Below are 17,922 nucleotides of genomic sequence, written 5' to 3'. Positions count from 1 at the left end.
AAGAACACAAAAGTGGCTTGGGGCCCTTTCAGAACTTTAATGAGGCTCAGAAGTGGAATGAGTGCAATTAAATCCATAAATTCATGATGATATTAATTTTTTAAATATAAAATTTTGAATATAGAAATATTAAATTATTTAAATAACTGAAAAGATACTTTAAAAATGAAACTAAAACTGCCAGCAGGTGGCGGCAAGTCTTATTTTTATCACTGAATCATTCATTCAATTGATTCATTCGAACGGCTGAATCATTCAGGAATGAAGCAAGTGACAGTATTTATGCATGGGTAATCATGAATCACTGACTCACTAGATTCGTTTAAAAACGCAGTTCATTCATAAACGAGACACCGCTGTGTTTGAATGGAGATGCGCAGCGGCTCCGCTGTGTCTTTGTTTTAAACTATTTTCGACTACGAAATAGAGCAAAATCAGACAATAGTGTTATAGTCAGACAATGTAAGTCACTTAATATTAACTTCTTGTCTATTTAACTGTTGTATTAAATCAGTATCACATTTACAAACTCCCTTCAAAATAATTAAAACTGTCACTCATCTTAGTTTATCTCGATCTCACATTTATAATCAACGAAGCTCTCTACACTGCGCAATGAATCTCTTGTTTACACCCTGTCTACACTTTGCTTATGAAAGGATTCGTGAGATATGTCTGTGATACATTACTCAACGCTGCAAAAACACGTAGAAACCTTTGAAGCTCCCCTGAGCGCAATCATAAGTATGATGATGATCGGGTCAGTCGCACTGGTGCTCCTAAAAAAAATTTCATAGTCGCACGCAGTAGTTTTCAGTCGCAGATGCGACTGAAATGGTCGCATTGTAGAGCCCTGTAATGCTTGACTGCTTGATATTAAGAGTGTACTTTCAGATATTTAAAAATCTGTACCATTTTACAAACATTATATATGTTTGTAAAATGGCATAACTTGGATTGTGCTTTCAACATTTTATCATCAAACATGTCCCACAATTTAGCAACAGTAAAGACGGCATTTTACAACAATCACCGATTGAGCTGATTCTGACGTTAAGTTTGGGTTTTAGGGAGGAACGAATACGCACCGCTGCGAAGGGAAAGAAGTTGCACAAGACAAAACGCAGCTAGTTTTTAATAGCTTTACCTCATGTCTTCTTTTGTATAATCCTTAGAAGCCAAAATCGAAATAAAAAAAATACAATTAGCTTAATAAACAGCCACAGGCCTAAAGTGTAAGCAGATGTTTGAATGTTTAGTTCTCTCTTCTATCATAATTAAACAGGGCTTTCATGTTGCGCGTGCTGAAGCTCCTCCGCATGGGCACGATCTCGCTTCTGAATTGCGAATAGCAAAAATGCATCATAGACAAATGTTTGAAAAACAGCTGGCGACTCTGGTGAGATAGAATTTGCAAGATAATGTATATATAGCAATAATAAATGTATGTGTGTTTTCTTAATTTCTCCAGTACCGATAGCAGAACCGTTAACGTCAGAGCTTATCGATACTCCGATCTTTCATAATTTAGCCCCGGGACCGATTATATACCGGGTTTCGGTACCCATCCCTATTTGGGAGGCACAAACATATAATGCAACCAGTGATATGCACAAGGACATTGTGACTCACCAACTTTTGGGTCCAGCACCAGACCTCCAGCATATGCTGCCTTCTTCCTTGTTTTGTTGGACTTGCCCTTCCCTGAGTCAATATTCTCATCCTCAGCCTGAGAACAGAATTAAAATGAAAAGTTCACAAGTAGTATCAATTAAGGTTAAATGGTGTGATAGCTGCAATAATGGAGGGAGGAATCTGATACCAGATCTTGCTGTGGCTTCTTGAAGAATTGTTTGTCTGGGACAATGAAGTTCTTCTCATGGAAAGCATGGAGCAGTAGGTATTCATTCCTCTCAGAGCGCCCTCCCATCAGAGTACGAGACTGTGAGAGAACAAGCATTAAAAGAGAAAAGCATGACATACATGCATGCATCATTAATAAATGAATTATGTGTTTTATCATTTATGTGTTTTATACTAATTGTAATAACAGAGCCAAGCTAGGATGTAGTTTGTCGAGGTATCTTACCATGACGTTACCGGCAATGTTAGTGATCTGCAATGCTAGCGGCAACACACTCAGCTCGCACATGATTTGCAGAATTAGCTTGGCATCCATCCAGGTAAGCTCCAAAAGGTAGAGTAAGTGCGGGGAATCACTATTGAAAAGAAACCGACAGAAAAATTAAAATACTGCCACAAACATTTTGGATGAGGATCTGAAGCAAGGACTCAAGTTCAACCACACAGGTGGCAACTAACCTGTAGAAGTTCCTGATGTTCTCTGGTGGCACCACCACCCTCTCTGTCTTTAGGATCTGGGCAGCCAGCTCAGTCAGGTGATAACTCTTACAGCGGATCAGTTCTTTGGCAGAGATCTCAACATCACAAACCAGGCGTCCACAAGTGGCACTCTTCTCAGCAAAGCCACTGCGACCCTGAAAAAAAATAAATAAAGATGCACAAATGGATTAAAACATGATTTAAAAAAAAAATCATAATCTCATATGACTTCCAGTCCTCATTGAATTCGTCGTACCCCCAGTTTGGGCATGTTGGCTCTTCTTAGACGGCCGATCTTTGACCAATGAGGCACTTTGCACACATTGATTCTCTGCAGGAGCACTTCAAGGTCAAATCCAAAGATGTCATGCCCCTACAGCATCAAAAGGAAGATGTGGTCGAATTAGAAAAAATAAATGAAATGCACCAGCAACACAACAGGTGAAGCCCAGGTGAATGCATGCATTTGAACTCACAACTAACACATCTGGATCGATCTTGTGCATCTTGGCCAAGAAGAAGCCCAGAAGTGTACGCTCTGTACCAGCAATCTCCACTATACCGTTCTGAGTCAAATCAACATACAAAAACATCAGGGGTTTATTAAACGCATTATTTCATTCATAATTCCAAAACAAAGCAAGCTGCATCTGATAGATAAGAACAAAATACCTTTTTTCTAACCGCATCTTTAAAGTCATATGGAAAGATACAGTCGTTGGGCTTGCTCACCACTGCAACAGAAAATAATTAGTTACACACGCCAAACACAAGCTGTGATATTAATCAAATGACTCGGTTTAAATTTAACCCTTATAATGCATGAAAAACTAAATATTTTTGCATTCCGGGTCAGTCAGTTTTGACATTGGATTTTATTTAGATTTAAGTCATAACAACAAAATGTATCTAATGAACAACTTCTCTTTAATGATTGAATATGTAAACATTTCAAAGTTTGTTACCATATTATTACTATACTTATTAATTAAAAAAAAAGAGAAATTCTTCTTATTTCAAACCATACATGAAGTATAGCAAAACCAGTGTAATGCAAGAAATAACTATCAATATTTGAGAAACCTAATTTGAATATATAGTTATATGAAATCTATAAGAACCTGTGTCAAATAACTGATGACTATAACCAAATACATTAAACCTAGACATTCTTTTTCTAATAAAACATCAAAACAACAAATATTACTCTAGAAAAGTGTTACTCATTGCGCGGCTCGCCAAGCTTTACTTTGTGGCTCGCATGGCAGTAAATAATACAATGATATGATCATGCAGTCAATACAGATATTTCATAAAAACATTAAAAAACAAGCAGGGCTATAACATAACCCATTAAAAAAACTCACACCATGTCTACAACGGACACGAGTGGCGCAATCCGACAAAAGACAATAGAACCCAGTGATGTTGTCTACACTGGATGCGGTGCGGCGCCGTGCGATGCGACACGATCCCCATCGGTAAACTGATGCCTCGTTCTATTTATGATGAACTGTACCGACACTACGTTCAAATGATTTGCAACTGTCGCGTCAAGCGTAGAAGTGTAGACAGACTTTTTGCGCAGCACGACAACTGTCGCGTCCGGTGTAGACACGGTCAGACAGTGTCTGCTCTATTACAAATAATTTATATTTTTAAAAAAATACCTAAAACAGCGGCATTACAAGATGGAAATATAGACTAGAAAAGATATTTACACTTGCTCTGTCCTACGTCCATGACACTGACTCACTGCGGAGTTGCCCGTTTTAATCTTAACAGCTCTTAACGCCGAATGTGCACTTAGATGGTTAGATACATGATGGGCTAGTACAAAAAAATAAAATAACTTAAGGTCTTTCCAGCATTAAGGTAATCCTGCTTTTTTTTTTATAATCTTGTCTCAGTTACAAATTTGACTGGTAAATGATAAAGAATGATAGCCCCTTTTGTATTGCATTGCATTGCATATGACAGATTGATAAAAAGACATGCTATTTATGACTGGATGTAACTTTTGATACTTCGCAATAAAAGTGGCTCTCCGACTGACTTTGTCCTATCAGTGCGGCTCCGATTAAAAAAAATAGTGAAGACCACTGCTCTAGAATGTTTTCAAACAAGGTGTATTAATTTTACTTGCATAGACTTTCACTTTTAAGATGAAAAGATTATCAATGTTTCATGCTGCAATGGTTCAATATCAATAGGTAGCAGCAGTGAAATGTCCACTTTTTCAAACCTCCATTAATTTTCAAATTTAGACTATTTGGTCTTTTGTCATCCCTTTCAAATGTAGTTTATTTGATCAAGTTTGTTTATCACATACATTTGCTGTCTGTTTATAGTATGTTTGTGCATGCATACTCATATTTAGCAAGAAAATTCAGTCCCAAAAGTGTCTGAGTGGGAAAAATTCATAACTCATAGATATATGAAATATATGAAATAATCTCTTCTGACTCAAATGACCTGAATGTGTTATAAGGGTTAAACCAACACAGTTTTGGACTTTATGTTGAGGGTATTACTGTCACATGCATATTAAAATGCAGTGATGGAACTCACCACAGAAATGGGTCTGGAAAGGGGGCCGTGGTGGAGCTTTGTCCAGAGGGAATTTATGATGAATGAGGGCAGAGAGGGAAACAATCTGCTCAAGGCAAGACACAAGCAAAGGAAGTGATAATTAACTCCTTTAAAGCCATACAGCAGCTGAGCTACGACTTAATAGGGAATGATTTAATAATCAGTCATCAGAGACCTGCAGACAGGTCAGAGGTATCAGACCCAGATTTTACCTCATTCTGGTGAGTCTTTGGGTTCTGCACAGTCTTAAGGCTTATAGACATGACGACCAGAGGAGGAGGCGACAGGTCTTTAACTACTGAGATCAGGTCAATCTTCTGTGCAACAGCCTCCACCTTAGACCAGCTAATAGGCTGATTGCTCAACTCTAGAGGGCAAAGTGAGAGTGGACACAGTTAATGATTAAAGTATCTGGACAATTATCCAGTTTTACCGGAAATGAAACTGAGAAAGACTCACGAGGGGTCTTCACATCAAGCCAGCAAGGCCCCCGGATCTTCCTGTTAAGGAGGAAGTGTTCTAAACTAGAGGTGTTGGTTCCAAACACATGGGAAAATGTAGAACCCTTCAGCTCAGATGGCAAAGGAGGAAGTTCAGCCTACAGAAACACAATATACACATCACTAAAAATGTCTCAGACGCCAAGATTCTAGGAAGTTTCTCTAAAATAGACATGACTGTTTTGAGTGTATAAGTGAGAGATGTCTACTCACAGAGTATTTGACTTCAAGGTACTCGCACTGTGAGGGTATATCTGGGATTTCAAAAGTGTAGTTCTTTGTCACTGGCTGTTGGAACAGGGGAAGCACAGTTTATAACTTCATATTTGTAGCACCAAAGGCACAGAAAACAGAAATGATAGGTATTAACAATTACCTTGGACTTAAACTTCATGATTTTGAACTTCTCAGACAGACTGTTGAACTCCTGATACACATCCATCATTCCTACTGGACAGTCTGTCTGCTTGCCAGTTGCCAGATTCACTTTCTAAAATCACAGCAACAATTAAAAAAAAAAAGTGAATTAAAGGTGCATGTTTTGTATATGCACATCAACTAAAAGGTGGTCTTACATGTTCTCTGGGAAGGAGATGCATCGTCCTCTCAATGTTTTTTACAGCAACACAACAGCTGACATGTGCTTTAGCTGACTCAATCCAGACTTTTCCAAACAGGTACACCACACCTGGAGAGGAAAACACAAATAAACTGTACAACACCACTTTTAAAGTTACCAAATCATTGCAATTCTGTAGGAATAAGAAGGAAAACTTGGGTAAATTGGCCATTTGAATTCAAAGCAAATATATAACCATCAATTATGGGTCACAGAAAAGAGCTAAAACTATTAGAATGGATTTGTATGCACATGTATTATGCAAAATCATGGAGGAGGAGATGCTCACCAGGTTGGTTGTACTGGTCTTCAAAAGCATCCAACCAGTAGAAGCGGAAGACCATATCTCCGTCAGGTCCCTCCACCAGCGGGAGTTGGCTGGAGTCCACCTGCACTTCCACAGGAGCCTCGTTGAGTTCCCCCTCCTCAATCTTCTCCCAGCCCATGCCACCACCTAGTCCGGATCTGAGGAGCGCAAAGATGGTTATGGCAGAAAACGGCCTTCTCTGTAGGAGGACTGTCACGTCAATTCATATATAGACAATTCTAAAATAAATAAATTCAAAGCCTGTGTGTTGCAGACATACATTAACATCTCATCCTGTGGCTCAGTCTTGGGCTCCACGTTAACAGTGGAGGTGGTCTCAAGCTCCGCCTTCACTTTCACTGGCTCCTCCTCAACATTCTCTGCCTCCATGGGCTCATCAAAGTCCATCTCATCAAACTCAATTGCCTCTTCTAAATACAAATTTAAATTACAATTAAAAGCAATACAAAATAATGTTCTTTTTAGCAACATCATATGACCCCTTTAAGAAATTGCACCTAAAGTCTGTAGGAAGGAAGGAGGGCAGATATACCTTCAGGCTCCTCTGCCTGGGGCTTCTTTATCTGTGTAGCAGCTGGTTTCCTAAGTTGAATGTGAGCAGAAGACCTGGGTGAAGGGTCAGCTGGAGGAACCCGTGTCACCACAGGTCTGGGCTTCGACATTTGGACTCCAGGTGACTCCTGAGAGATAAACAAAGGGTTTTAATATAGAAATAATAGAGTTTTTTATATACTAATCCAACACAATGTAAATAAGTCTAAATTAATGTATCTTCTTATGTACACTACTAATCAAAAGATCAAAAAAAGCCTCTGATTCTCACTAAGGTCGGATTTATTTGATCAGAAATACAGTAAAAATAGTAATATTGTGAAATATTATTGCAATTTATAATGACTACCTTTGGCACCTGTGGTTTGACTGAAAATGGATTCATAGGCGATCCCGGTGTTTTCTTCTTCTTCAATGTAATGACTGGTGGTGGAGTGAGCAAAACTGGTTTCTGTGAAACATTCAAATGGTTATGTGGTCATATACCTGCAATAACTGATATACTGTAGTGCAAACACTGTAGATAGAAAGCACCTACAAGATGCCTGTATTAAAAGTAGAAAGCTATTGATTTGATACAAAAGGTCAAACATTCACCTCAGAGTGCAGGTCCTGCAGAATATCTCCCAGCAGATCATCTTGAGACAAATCCACATGTTTCTATAATGCAAACATGGTAAAGACAATTCTATTATACCTGTCTGACCTTCATTGCAGATGCCAAATAATGACAGAACATTCCTTCATATTTAAGTGCAGGTTCATTTAATTAATCTTTGAATTAAACATTTACATAAAGGCCTACGTTATGCAAAAATACCAAACTGGGAACAAAGTGGCAAAGTGACTCATACCTCAGCAGGTTTCTTCACATTGCTATTCATGAACATGCTTTTAATGCTGTTGGGTTTACTGACAGACACTTTTTTCACATTCTTTTTCGAATCCCCTCCCTTTCCACCTTGTTTACCTGTTTACAGTTAAATAGAGAGCAAAAAATAACTGGTAAAGACAATTCAGGGAAAACTGCTTAATATTGCAAACTGACAGAAAATAAAAGAACTTACTTTTAGAATTCTTCTCCAATGCGTCATCATCCAAATCTTCATCAAAGATTTCTCTGCCATCCTCCACATACCCTGTCCCATCTGTCAAAGACAACAGACATTCAGCTGGTGCCCATTTAAGCACTGAGGTCAGTAGAAGTATGAAAATTTGGCTGACCATCATCAATGATCCAATCATCATCCTGTCTCTCCCGCACTATTTGCATGTTAATTACATTGTGCCAGTTGTCTCTTTAATACCGCGTGGTTTACATACACGTTGCTGCTGATTGGGCTGACATGTTTGACACACCCACCAAACAAGAGAAAACGCATCTCAAACCCCGTTGCACACCGTTGCACACCGTTTCCAGGAAACATGTCGTTCAAACCGGAAACCGTAGCAAAACGGTGCACACCGGTTTGAGCTTGAACTTGCCCCTGATTCAGTTTGTTTTTAGACCACATATTACTTTACGAATGTATTGAGTTTTTAATTATTACAGTTAGAAATCACTTTATTTGTATAATTGGAAAAATAATTCCGCATTTCTAATAGAATTTGTTATTTACCGAGACTTATATTTTTGCATGCAGTAGCCAAAAACAATGGAACATATTGTTATTAGATTTTTTTTGACACAGAGTGGGCTCTAAACTCTAAAGCACCTGACAAACATAACCAACACAAATATAAAACACAATCAGTTTAATACACGACAGTAAAACAAATGTGAATATGAACTAAATATGAAATAAATAACATGAAATAATAATAAATAATAACACTAAATAACATGAAACAATTTTCCATTCGTCTCCATTTAAAAATGACATTTTTACAACATGTTTGTTGTTGATCTGTATAAATGTAACCATTTTTGTCGATCTACTACCTCTATGTATGTTATTGTCCTTCAAAAACCGTTAAATAATCCTAACCTATTCACATAGAAGTGATAAATATGAATATATTTAATATTTGATCGTAAGTATCGAACGTAACGCTCCATAGCTTTAAAACACATATGTTCAGTTCATCTATAAGATTCACATATTCTCGGAGTGAATCACTGAACCGTGTTTGGTTGAATCGTATCTCCGAACACTCAAGGTAACTTCTGGCATTTGGACATTTTTATAGTTTCTGAAAACAAAAGCTTCGACTCTGGTGGGACTCGAACCCACAACCTTTGAATGACCTCATTCATCAACCTAGAAGTCCAATGCGCTATCCATTGCGCCACAGAGCCGATGGGACGTCCCGCAACTGTATCGGTACTCCTTCCTACCTCCGAAGTTTTATTTGACTATTTTATCTTGTCATAATAATACATAGACACTATTATATTAGATATTATTGTTTTTCTAAAACATTATGCATAAAAACATATTGCATTTTTATTTGCTTAAATATTTTCGTCTTTTTTCCTTTTCTAAGTAAGTTGGCAGGTCTTTTATTTTGAAATAAAGAACTTCCGCTTTCAGCAGCACATGTGGGGAAACCACGTTGTGTCATTAGAACCAAAATGGCTTCGTGCAGCTTTGAAGATGTGCTCGCTAAAGCCGAAAGAGACGAGGCTGAAAAGCTAAAAGGTATTACAGTAAGCAAAGAGTTAGACCTTGAATTTGACCCGGGTAATTTGCTTGCGTTTGATAAGAACCGGATAGATACTCGGGAATTTAAAGACTGCAAACGGGAAGACTTTCTCCGCTCATTGGCGAGAGATAACACTCAACTCCTCATCAACGAGATATGGAAACTTCCAACAGAAAGAGTTGAAGAAGTCATCGTCGCCAAGCTACCAGATCCAACCACTCTATTACCCAGGGAAAAGCCTGCTCCAAAACCAAAGCCTCCTACAAAATGGGAACAGTTTGCCAAGCTGAAAGGCATTCAGAAGAAAAAGAAGACCAACTTGGTCTGGGATGAAGTCCATAAGGAATGGAGGAGGCGATGGGGATACAAACGTGCCAAAGATGACACCAAGGAGTGGTTGATAGAGGTCCCAGAGAATGCAGATCCCAATGAGGACCAGTTTAATAAAAGGAATAAAGCCAAGAAAGAGCGAGTGGCCAGGAATGAGTACAACAGACTCAAGAACATCGCCAGAGCTCAGAAGATCAAGGTGCCAGGCATGGGACTCGCACCCACCCCTCGGCAGTCCAAAGCAGAGCTGGCACAAGCTGTCAATATCGCCAAGATCTCCACGGCCTCTGTTGGTAAATTCCAGGATAACCTGCCCAAGGAGAAAACGCCTAAAAATACTGGGAAAAAGAGAAAGTTCCAGCCTCTTATTGGTGACTTTAGTAGAGAGAAACAAAAACAGCTGGATTTACTGAAAGTGATGGACAGTAAGAAGCCACGACTTGATGTCACCAAAGCTGTGAATAAGCAAATGAGGGAAGAGGACATGGAATCGAGGCACAAGAATAAGAAAGACTTTGGAAAGAAGGGACGGAGGGGAAAGATGTCTGGTAAAGGAAAAGGAAAGGCTGGTGGAAAGGGAAAGGGTCCCAAAGGCAAAGGACGGAAACCTCAAATGAAGCAAGGAAAGCGATAAAATCTACAGCAGTGTGGGCTTCTTATATATATTGTAAAATCCTATAGTATATATATTGTATACATGATGTTGACCTGTCATGTGTCTCATACAGCCATAACTTTCAGTGTTTTGGTGCTGGTTTGATTCTATACAATATGTGGTTGCACAGTGGTGTTCAGACTTACAGTGTTTATAAATAACATGGATGCAGTGCTGGACTGAAAATAATTGGGACTCTTTCTACATGAATGTTTGATTTAATATTGCCACGTGTTATTCATATTAGTGATTTCACAATAAATTCAAATCATCTCTGTTATGTTGTCTGTTCTTGGTTATATTTTAGATAGATTATATGTCATATTTTACTCAAAAACAAAAATTAAAAACATACTCTACATAATATGAGCTGTAATACAATAGTAAGAATAATTTTGCTTGAATACAATATTTAAAAAAATTAATTAAATCTTAAATTACTACCTGATATACTACCATCTAACATTAGCTACCTTTATGTATAAATCTTTTTTTTTTTTTTTTAAGAAATAAAATAGATGTACTTCATGTTAACATAAAAAGTGCACAACAAATAATAATATATTTATATGATGCTTTTGATCTCTTGTTTATTGCATTTGTTCATTTCTAGCCTGTTTTAAATTATTTGTTCTATGCGGAATAAATGGAATTAATTTCACAGTTGATATTGAACAATGCTGCCATCTAGAGGTACATTTATGTAATACATTTAAATGTATGTTTAATTGATCTAGTTAATGTACTAATAAATGTACTAGAGCGACGTTGCATATAACCATGCATGATTTGGCCATGTTATCTGAAACTCCCCCTAAACATTTGTTTGGATTTGTCGTTCTTGATAGATTAGTCAAGTGTGTTACTATAACGATGTAGTAATTTAACGTTAATTAAATGACCGGCTTAAATATTCTCACCCATCCACTGAGTGAGAAACAAGACACCATATGTTCAAAATATTGATGCTTCTGCAGAGTTGGTGGCTCTTTCTAAACAAATGAATAACCAGTTCTTGAGTTGATGGATGGTGTTTGACCACCGACACCATCTCAGATCAGCTGGGGGCTTTGGGAGGGGAAATGCCCATCTGTTGACTGCTGTCAGGTTTGTTAAGCATCATTAATCAAACAATCACAATACAAATACCCCACGCCAATGGACAGAAATATAGGGCACACTTTATGCCAAAATCAGTTAGCAGTGCTGTGCTGAGAATGCAGGGTGTTTACTAATACACCATGTGAGATTAAGATACAAATGTTGTAATGGGCTCAAAACCACCAGTTGATGTTATATATTGAATATCTATTTAGTACTCTACTCAAAATATAGTGTATCTCACAAACATGCTGAATGCAACAGCTCATTTATTTAGTCGTATATTTATATGGACAGTTTGAATTTTTTTTTAAATTACAAATTAATCTTTTTATTTCTGCGCTATCAAATATGTAATTCATACTCTGTCCACTAGATGGTGGTAACACACAGCGACGCGCTGAGACTCAGTGAGGGTGACGTCATAGGTGGTACGCGCGCGCGAGTCGAGTCATGGCAAACATGTGTGACCCTGGAACACAAAACCAGTCATAAGGGTCAATTTTTTATTTATACATCATCTGAAAGCTGAATATATAAGCTTAACTTTCCATTGATGTATGGTTTGTTAGGACAATATTTGCTGAGAAATCTGAGGGTGCAAAAAAAAAAAAAAATCAAAATATTGAGAAAAACCCCTTTTAAAGTTGAAGTCCAAATGAAGTTAGTAGCCATGCATATTACTAATCAAAAATCTGTTTTGATATATTTACGGTAGGAAATTTACAAAATATCTTCATGGAACATGATCTTTACTTAATATCCTAATGATTTTTGGAAAAATCAATAATTTTGACCCACACAATGTATTGTTGGCTATTGCTACAAATATACCCGTGCAACTTATGACTGGTTTTGTGGTCCAGGGTTATATATAAGCTCAGACAGTGACACAAAATCAACATTTCATACACTATATTCCTTCTGCGGCACATTTGTACCGCACATTTTAGGACAGCACGAAAATAATCTGATTGTCTTTGTGATTTAGCTTTTGTTTATTTTTCTAAAAGGATGAGTTCATGGCTGAGGCTTACGACGGCTTAGTTCAAACCAGGCTGGGACTATAGTAATCCTGGGGGAGGGCATGGGGTGAGTTTGTCATCATACATAATGAGTCTGCAAATTACAGATCTTTACGCCCGTCGACCCCCAACGACACACACGGGCAGCTGCTCCCCCTCCCAGCATCACACTCCCTAAACAGGTGGCTCATTGCTCATTAGCTAACAATGCACACAGATAGAACACCAGGCCGGATCAATTCTTACACAATGAACCCTCCCTAATGGCTTGTATGAATTTTATATACTGCCAGTCAAAAGTTTGGAATAAAGTTTTTTTTTTTTATGTTTTGTTGAAAAAAGTGTCTTATTCACACCAAGGCTGGATTTATTTGATGAAAATGCAGTTTAAAAATAGTATCATCAAATATTATTACCATTTAAAAGACCTGTTTTCTATTTTAATTTATTTTACAATGAAAAGCATTCTGATGGCAAAGCTGTATTTTCTTTCACTTTTCTCAGTGTCATATAAAAATGATTGCTGAATTGGTGCACAATTATTATCAATTATTGGAGCTGAATTATTAATAATAGTTCCTCTGTTATCAATATTACAAACAGTAGTGCTGCTACATGTTACAATTAAAATAAATATTATAAATGATCATTTTTTTCTGGATTCTTTAATGAATAGAAAAATTGAAAAGAACAGCATTTATTTGTAAACATATTTATAGGTCTATATATACAGTATATATATATAAACAAAGATATTTAGCAGCAAAAACTGCTTTCAACATCGATCATAATAAGAAATGTTTCAAATCAGCATATTAGAATGATTTCTAAAGGATCATGTGACACTGAAGACTGGAGTAATGGCCAGCTTTGCCTTACAGGAATACACTTTTTTTTTTTTTTTTTTTTTATCTTAAAAAGTATTAAAATATAAAAACATAAAATATATTATAATAGAAAACAGTTATTTTAAATGTAAGAATGCTTTACTGTAAGTTACTGTTTTTACTATATTTTTAATCAAATAAATGCAGCTTTATAAGAGACTTTTTTCAAAAACATTTAAAAATCGTAATTATTCCAAACTTTTAAACGGTAGTGTATAAATTGAGCAGGAAACATGTTTACATACAGTTCTTAATTCAACAGAAAGCCTTTTCATGCCATTTCTCAACCAATAAAACAACACTGCCAGTGCAATTTCACACTTTTCACCAGTGTGAATTCCTATGTGGTGACTCTCTGGGCTCTCTGGGCTTGTGGAGACCCTGTTTTGAGCGGTCAAGGTGTGGCAGATTAAACCTCGCTGTGGTCCTTTGATTGGTGATGGTCCCGGACCAATGCTGAACAGCCTGTCACTTGTCTCCCATCATCAAAGCGCTGGAATCTGGGTCATCGGGAATAAACAGGGCCTTTGTGCTTGTTGTTTCCTCTTTGTGTTCCCCAGCAGAGGCAGGCTACAAGTCCCCTGAGGGGGACGATATGGAGGAGGGCGCTTTCCTGGCGCTCAGGCGTGAGGCCCAGGCACACAGCTCTCCCAACTTGCTCCAGAGGATCTTGTCCAAGCACCGAAGGAATAGCCACTGCCAGGGGGCCACCAATGGGGCTTTTGAGGCTGAATGAATGACTCTTCCTTTACAGAAGGCAAAGGAGAAGTAGTACAGTAGCTGTTTTAGATTGGGTATGCGTATTCTTAATTAATTATCAACCCCGTGATACTATATTAGGGGAGACTGGAGGCACGTACTTTCCTTCAGAATTCAAAGACTACATGTCATCTTTTGGTATAAGGAGCATGTATATATGTGCCAAAGGTAACCGCGCTATATTTATTTTGCATTTAGACAGAATTAATCATAATATTTAATATTTAATTAAGTAGTCGTAATGTTACAAGTTGTAACAGTAGTTGGGGCATCTGTAACACTACAAGAAAAAAATACTTTACCACACTAATAAATGCACACCTCAAAATAGTCAGTTCATTGCTCAATAATATTTGCCTTAATACTGTCAGATTGTAGTAATGTCATAATATACATTTTTAAAACAAAGTCTAAGGGGTACATTATAATTTTTGAAAATAAGCAAAACACTAAATAGTCTTGAACTAAATATTTAAATAATACTGCATTAATGTTCATTAAATATTTAAGGATTTAGTCTTTCAATTCAGGCAGATATTTTCATTGCATAAATAGTGTTATAATTGCACTTGATGTCTCCTGGTCCTGGTCATGATAAATCATATTGTACAGCTATCAGTAACAGAAATACTTTTCAAAATATGTATTTTTAATTTGTTAATATTAATAACATTTTAATATTTATTATAGTTAATATATTTATGTCAGTTCTATTTTCCTAACACTATAATTTAAAAAAAAACTAAATTCTAAATATATTTTTTTCTGAAAAGCAGGAAGATAATATTAATTTAGGTTTTAAATCGAAGTCATCAAAACTTTAGACAGCAAAATTTCTTGTAAAATGCACTCCAATAATCTTTGTTCAACTACAATTTTTTTTACAGTTTTTAAAATATATAATAGCTTCAATAACATTATTCTAATATACTCCTATTTCTATGCATTGGTTAATTTGTATATTTTTGTGTGCTTTTATATATTGGCTAAAATAAATTTTTTATTGCTGTAAGTAAAATGTAAGAACTAAAAAAATTCATCTTTTTTTCTTCCCTTGTTGCTGTTCAGTGGCACAGAAAAATCTGATCAATGAACATGTCAAGCTTGTCAACCACTAACATTTTAATGTAACAACAATAATTATCTTCCCTTGGACCAGTCTGGCTGCTTTTCTAGAACAGCCGCCAAATCCAATCCCTGTACTTTAGTTTGAAATGAAGTGCTCATCATGCACACCATATATTATAAGATTAACTTTTTGCTATACTGTTTCCTTTGAATCAGCCCCAGTAACTGACTTCTCTCACTTTTTAGCTTAATAAGATGCCTTGGCCATCTGCTACGCTTGGCTTACTGGTCACAATGACTTCAGCTTTCTCCTGGACCCTTATGCAGGGCTCTTACAGAACCGTATTAACCCTAATCCACTGATGCAGTGACTGTTGATGTCATATTGATGTGCTACTGCACTTCAGAACCTTCAAAATTGCAACACAAAAAAGCATGCAGTCAGTCTGTACAGTGTTCATCTTGCAGCATATGTGGCCTGCAGCTCACCTGAGGACAGCTGTTAGCCTGGACTTAAACACTTAAATCTACCCCACCCATAGAACACAGTGTCCACAACCACCATCCCATTCACCAGGTGCCTCCTCACCAGGACAGCCCATTCAAACAAGAAAAATATGTCTTAGACCAGTTTTTGTGTTGCATCTTGTTTCATTAGCAGTGCAGGGTCTCTGCCCCAGAATAAAAAAATAAATAAAAAAAAAGGTAATTGTGACTTTTTATCTCACAATTCTGACTTTATTTCTCACAGTTCCAAGTTTATATCTCACAGTTTTGAGATAACATCTCACAATTCTGACATAAATTGTGAGTTTATAACACAATTCTGACTTTATTTCTCACAATTGCGTTGTTATATCTCATAATTTTGAGTTATCTTGTAATTCTGAATTCTCAGTATTGTTTATATCTTGTTTGTTTGTATCTTGCAATTCCTACTTTTTTTTTAAGAATCACAAAATGCATTTTGTGAACATAATGTGATTTTGTACACTAATATGAAACTGAATGTACCAAATCACTTCTTGAAGGAAATATGCATGCTGTAATATAGACAGATCCTTTTATCCACAGAAGAGATAAAAACTGAAATTCTTTGAAAAGAATTCCAAAAAAATTAACAAAATTGCAAGATGTAAACTCAGAATTTAGAGAAAAAAAATCAGAATTGTGAGATATAGACTTGCAATTCTGACAAAAGACAGAACTGTGAGAAAATTCTGAGAAAAAAATCTAAACTTGAAGAAACTTGCAATTCTGTGAGATGTTACATCAGCATTTAAAGAAAAAAGTCAGAATTGTCAGGTATAAATTCTGAGAAAAAAAACCAGAACAACTAATTGTGAGGTATAAATTTTGTATTGCAAGAAATGTGTCATAAACTCGCAATTCTGAGAAAGAATACATTTCAACATGTTAACTCAAAATTATGAGATATAACGTGGGAATTGTTAGAAATGAAGTCAGAATTGTAAAATAAAAAGTCACAATAACCTTTTTTATCTTTTTATTTTGTGACAGAAACGGGCTTCCATACTAAACTGTGTGTGCAGCAGAATCATTCATACTTACACTTTATATGAAGCGCAGCACACTATAGGCCTCTGTTTGAGTTTGGTGGCAGGGCCCCTTTTGCTCCTGAAACTCAAAAATCACCCATCTAAATTAGCTTATTTATAGCTCAAGCTTCTACTGTATAGCTATGTGCCTGGCCAGCTCAGTGTCCAAACTCTCAGCAGTCAGCCAGTCATAAAAAGTGGAAAGACTGACCTTAATTGGCAGTGGAGCACCACGCCTGGGTTTCCCGCCTGAACTGTGGGTGCCTGCCAGATGACTGGGTCTGTCACTGCTGCGATAGCCTACCATCTGCTGTCTACTGCACACAATGGCAAGCAATGTGCACACAGACCCAAGGGAGGGGCTTCACGGGATGGCTCTGTAAGACATGCTGCACTGGGACACCTCTAAACAAACACACACACACACATATACATGCAAAGTGTGCATGGTGCTAGTCCCACTCCTGAGATTATATAAGATCATTATTACATTTAAATTTGAGGAAATTTAGGAAAAAGAGTGACCAATATTCATTCAGAGTGGTGTGCATACAGTTTTTCATAAAATACTTTGTCATATCTGTCAGTAAGGATACTAATTTACGTTTGATGGACCTAGTTTGCCCAGATTTCTTTCATTACTCACCCTCATGTGGTTTCAAACCTGTATGATTTTCTTTCCTCTGTGGAACATAAAAGATATTTGATGAAATGTCTCTGTTCTTTTGTCCATACAATGGATAACCAAATCGGTTTGGTGACCAACATTATTCAGAAGAAAGTCAGGCAACAGTTTTGGAACAACATGAGGGTGAGTAAAATGTTAGAATTTTCACTTTTAGGTGAACTATCCCTTTAAGTACACAAAAATTGCATAATTTTGCGCAGGACATCACTTAAAATGGCAAAACAGCCAGTGAGTCAGCTGTTGATTCAGTAAACTGACAGATTCAGTGAA

The 17,922-nt window shown here is 36.9% G+C and overlaps 2 protein-coding genes and 1 non-coding gene across 3 annotated transcripts in view; 1 reads left to right on the top strand and 2 right to left on the bottom strand.

The window, feature by feature from the left end:
* Positions 1–8,207, bottom strand: part of LOC107705179 (DNA polymerase alpha catalytic subunit-like) — a 66,897-nt gene extending 58,690 nt beyond the window's left edge. Inside the window, exons 1-21 of the mRNA XM_016508358.1 lie at positions 8,159–8,207; positions 8,002–8,082; positions 7,789–7,904; positions 7,532–7,594; positions 7,284–7,385; positions 6,915–7,062; positions 6,642–6,792; positions 6,344–6,519; positions 6,011–6,123; positions 5,812–5,925; positions 5,649–5,723; positions 5,395–5,533; positions 5,148–5,302; positions 4,915–4,999; positions 3,016–3,077; positions 2,820–2,909; positions 2,600–2,716; positions 2,323–2,498; positions 2,090–2,219; positions 1,823–1,942; positions 1,633–1,729 (exon numbers count right to left, since the gene is read on the bottom strand). Of these exons, the coding sequence (XP_016363844.1) occupies positions 1,633–1,729; positions 1,823–1,942; positions 2,090–2,219; positions 2,323–2,498; positions 2,600–2,716; positions 2,820–2,909; positions 3,016–3,077; positions 4,915–4,999; positions 5,148–5,302; positions 5,395–5,533; positions 5,649–5,723; positions 5,812–5,925; positions 6,011–6,123; positions 6,344–6,519; positions 6,642–6,792; positions 6,915–7,062; positions 7,284–7,385; positions 7,532–7,594; positions 7,789–7,904; positions 8,002–8,082; positions 8,159–8,207 (2,359 nt within the window). The remainder of the gene's footprint in view (positions 1–1,632; positions 1,730–1,822; positions 1,943–2,089; positions 2,220–2,322; positions 2,499–2,599; positions 2,717–2,819; positions 2,910–3,015; positions 3,078–4,914; positions 5,000–5,147; positions 5,303–5,394; positions 5,534–5,648; positions 5,724–5,811; positions 5,926–6,010; positions 6,124–6,343; positions 6,520–6,641; positions 6,793–6,914; positions 7,063–7,283; positions 7,386–7,531; positions 7,595–7,788; positions 7,905–8,001; positions 8,083–8,158) is intronic.
* A 936-nt stretch (positions 8,208–9,143) lies between these two features.
* On the bottom strand, positions 9,144–9,233 carry trnar-ucu (transfer RNA arginine (anticodon UCU)). The gene is given in 2 exon segments: positions 9,144–9,179; positions 9,197–9,233. It is a non-coding gene; the product is annotated as a tRNA-Arg (tRNA).
* A 233-nt stretch (positions 9,234–9,466) lies between these two features.
* LOC107705245 (ribosome biogenesis regulatory protein homolog) lies at positions 9,467–10,842 on the top strand. Its single transcript, XM_016508448.1, has one exon. The coding sequence runs from the start codon at positions 9,510–9,512 to the stop codon at positions 10,542–10,544; it is 1,035 nt and encodes a 344-aa protein (XP_016363934.1). The 5' UTR covers positions 9,467–9,509; the 3' UTR covers positions 10,545–10,842.
* The last annotated feature ends 7,080 nt before the right edge of the window (positions 10,843–17,922 follow it).

Source organism: Sinocyclocheilus rhinocerous, unplaced genomic scaffold (assembly GCF_001515625.1).
Source record: "Sinocyclocheilus rhinocerous isolate Xijiao unplaced genomic scaffold, SAMN03320098_v1.1 scaffold594, whole genome shotgun sequence".
Lineage (NCBI taxonomy): Eukaryota > Metazoa > Chordata > Actinopteri > Cypriniformes > Cyprinidae > Sinocyclocheilus > Sinocyclocheilus rhinocerous.
This window is presented reverse-complemented; position numbering and strand designations above follow the sequence as displayed.

Bases quoted from the DNA above. Each gene is read 5' to 3' on its own strand.
- LOC107705245 (XM_016508448.1), top strand. From the start codon at position 9,510: ATGGCTTCGTGCAGCTTTGAAGATGTGCTCGCTAAAGCCGAAAGAGAC.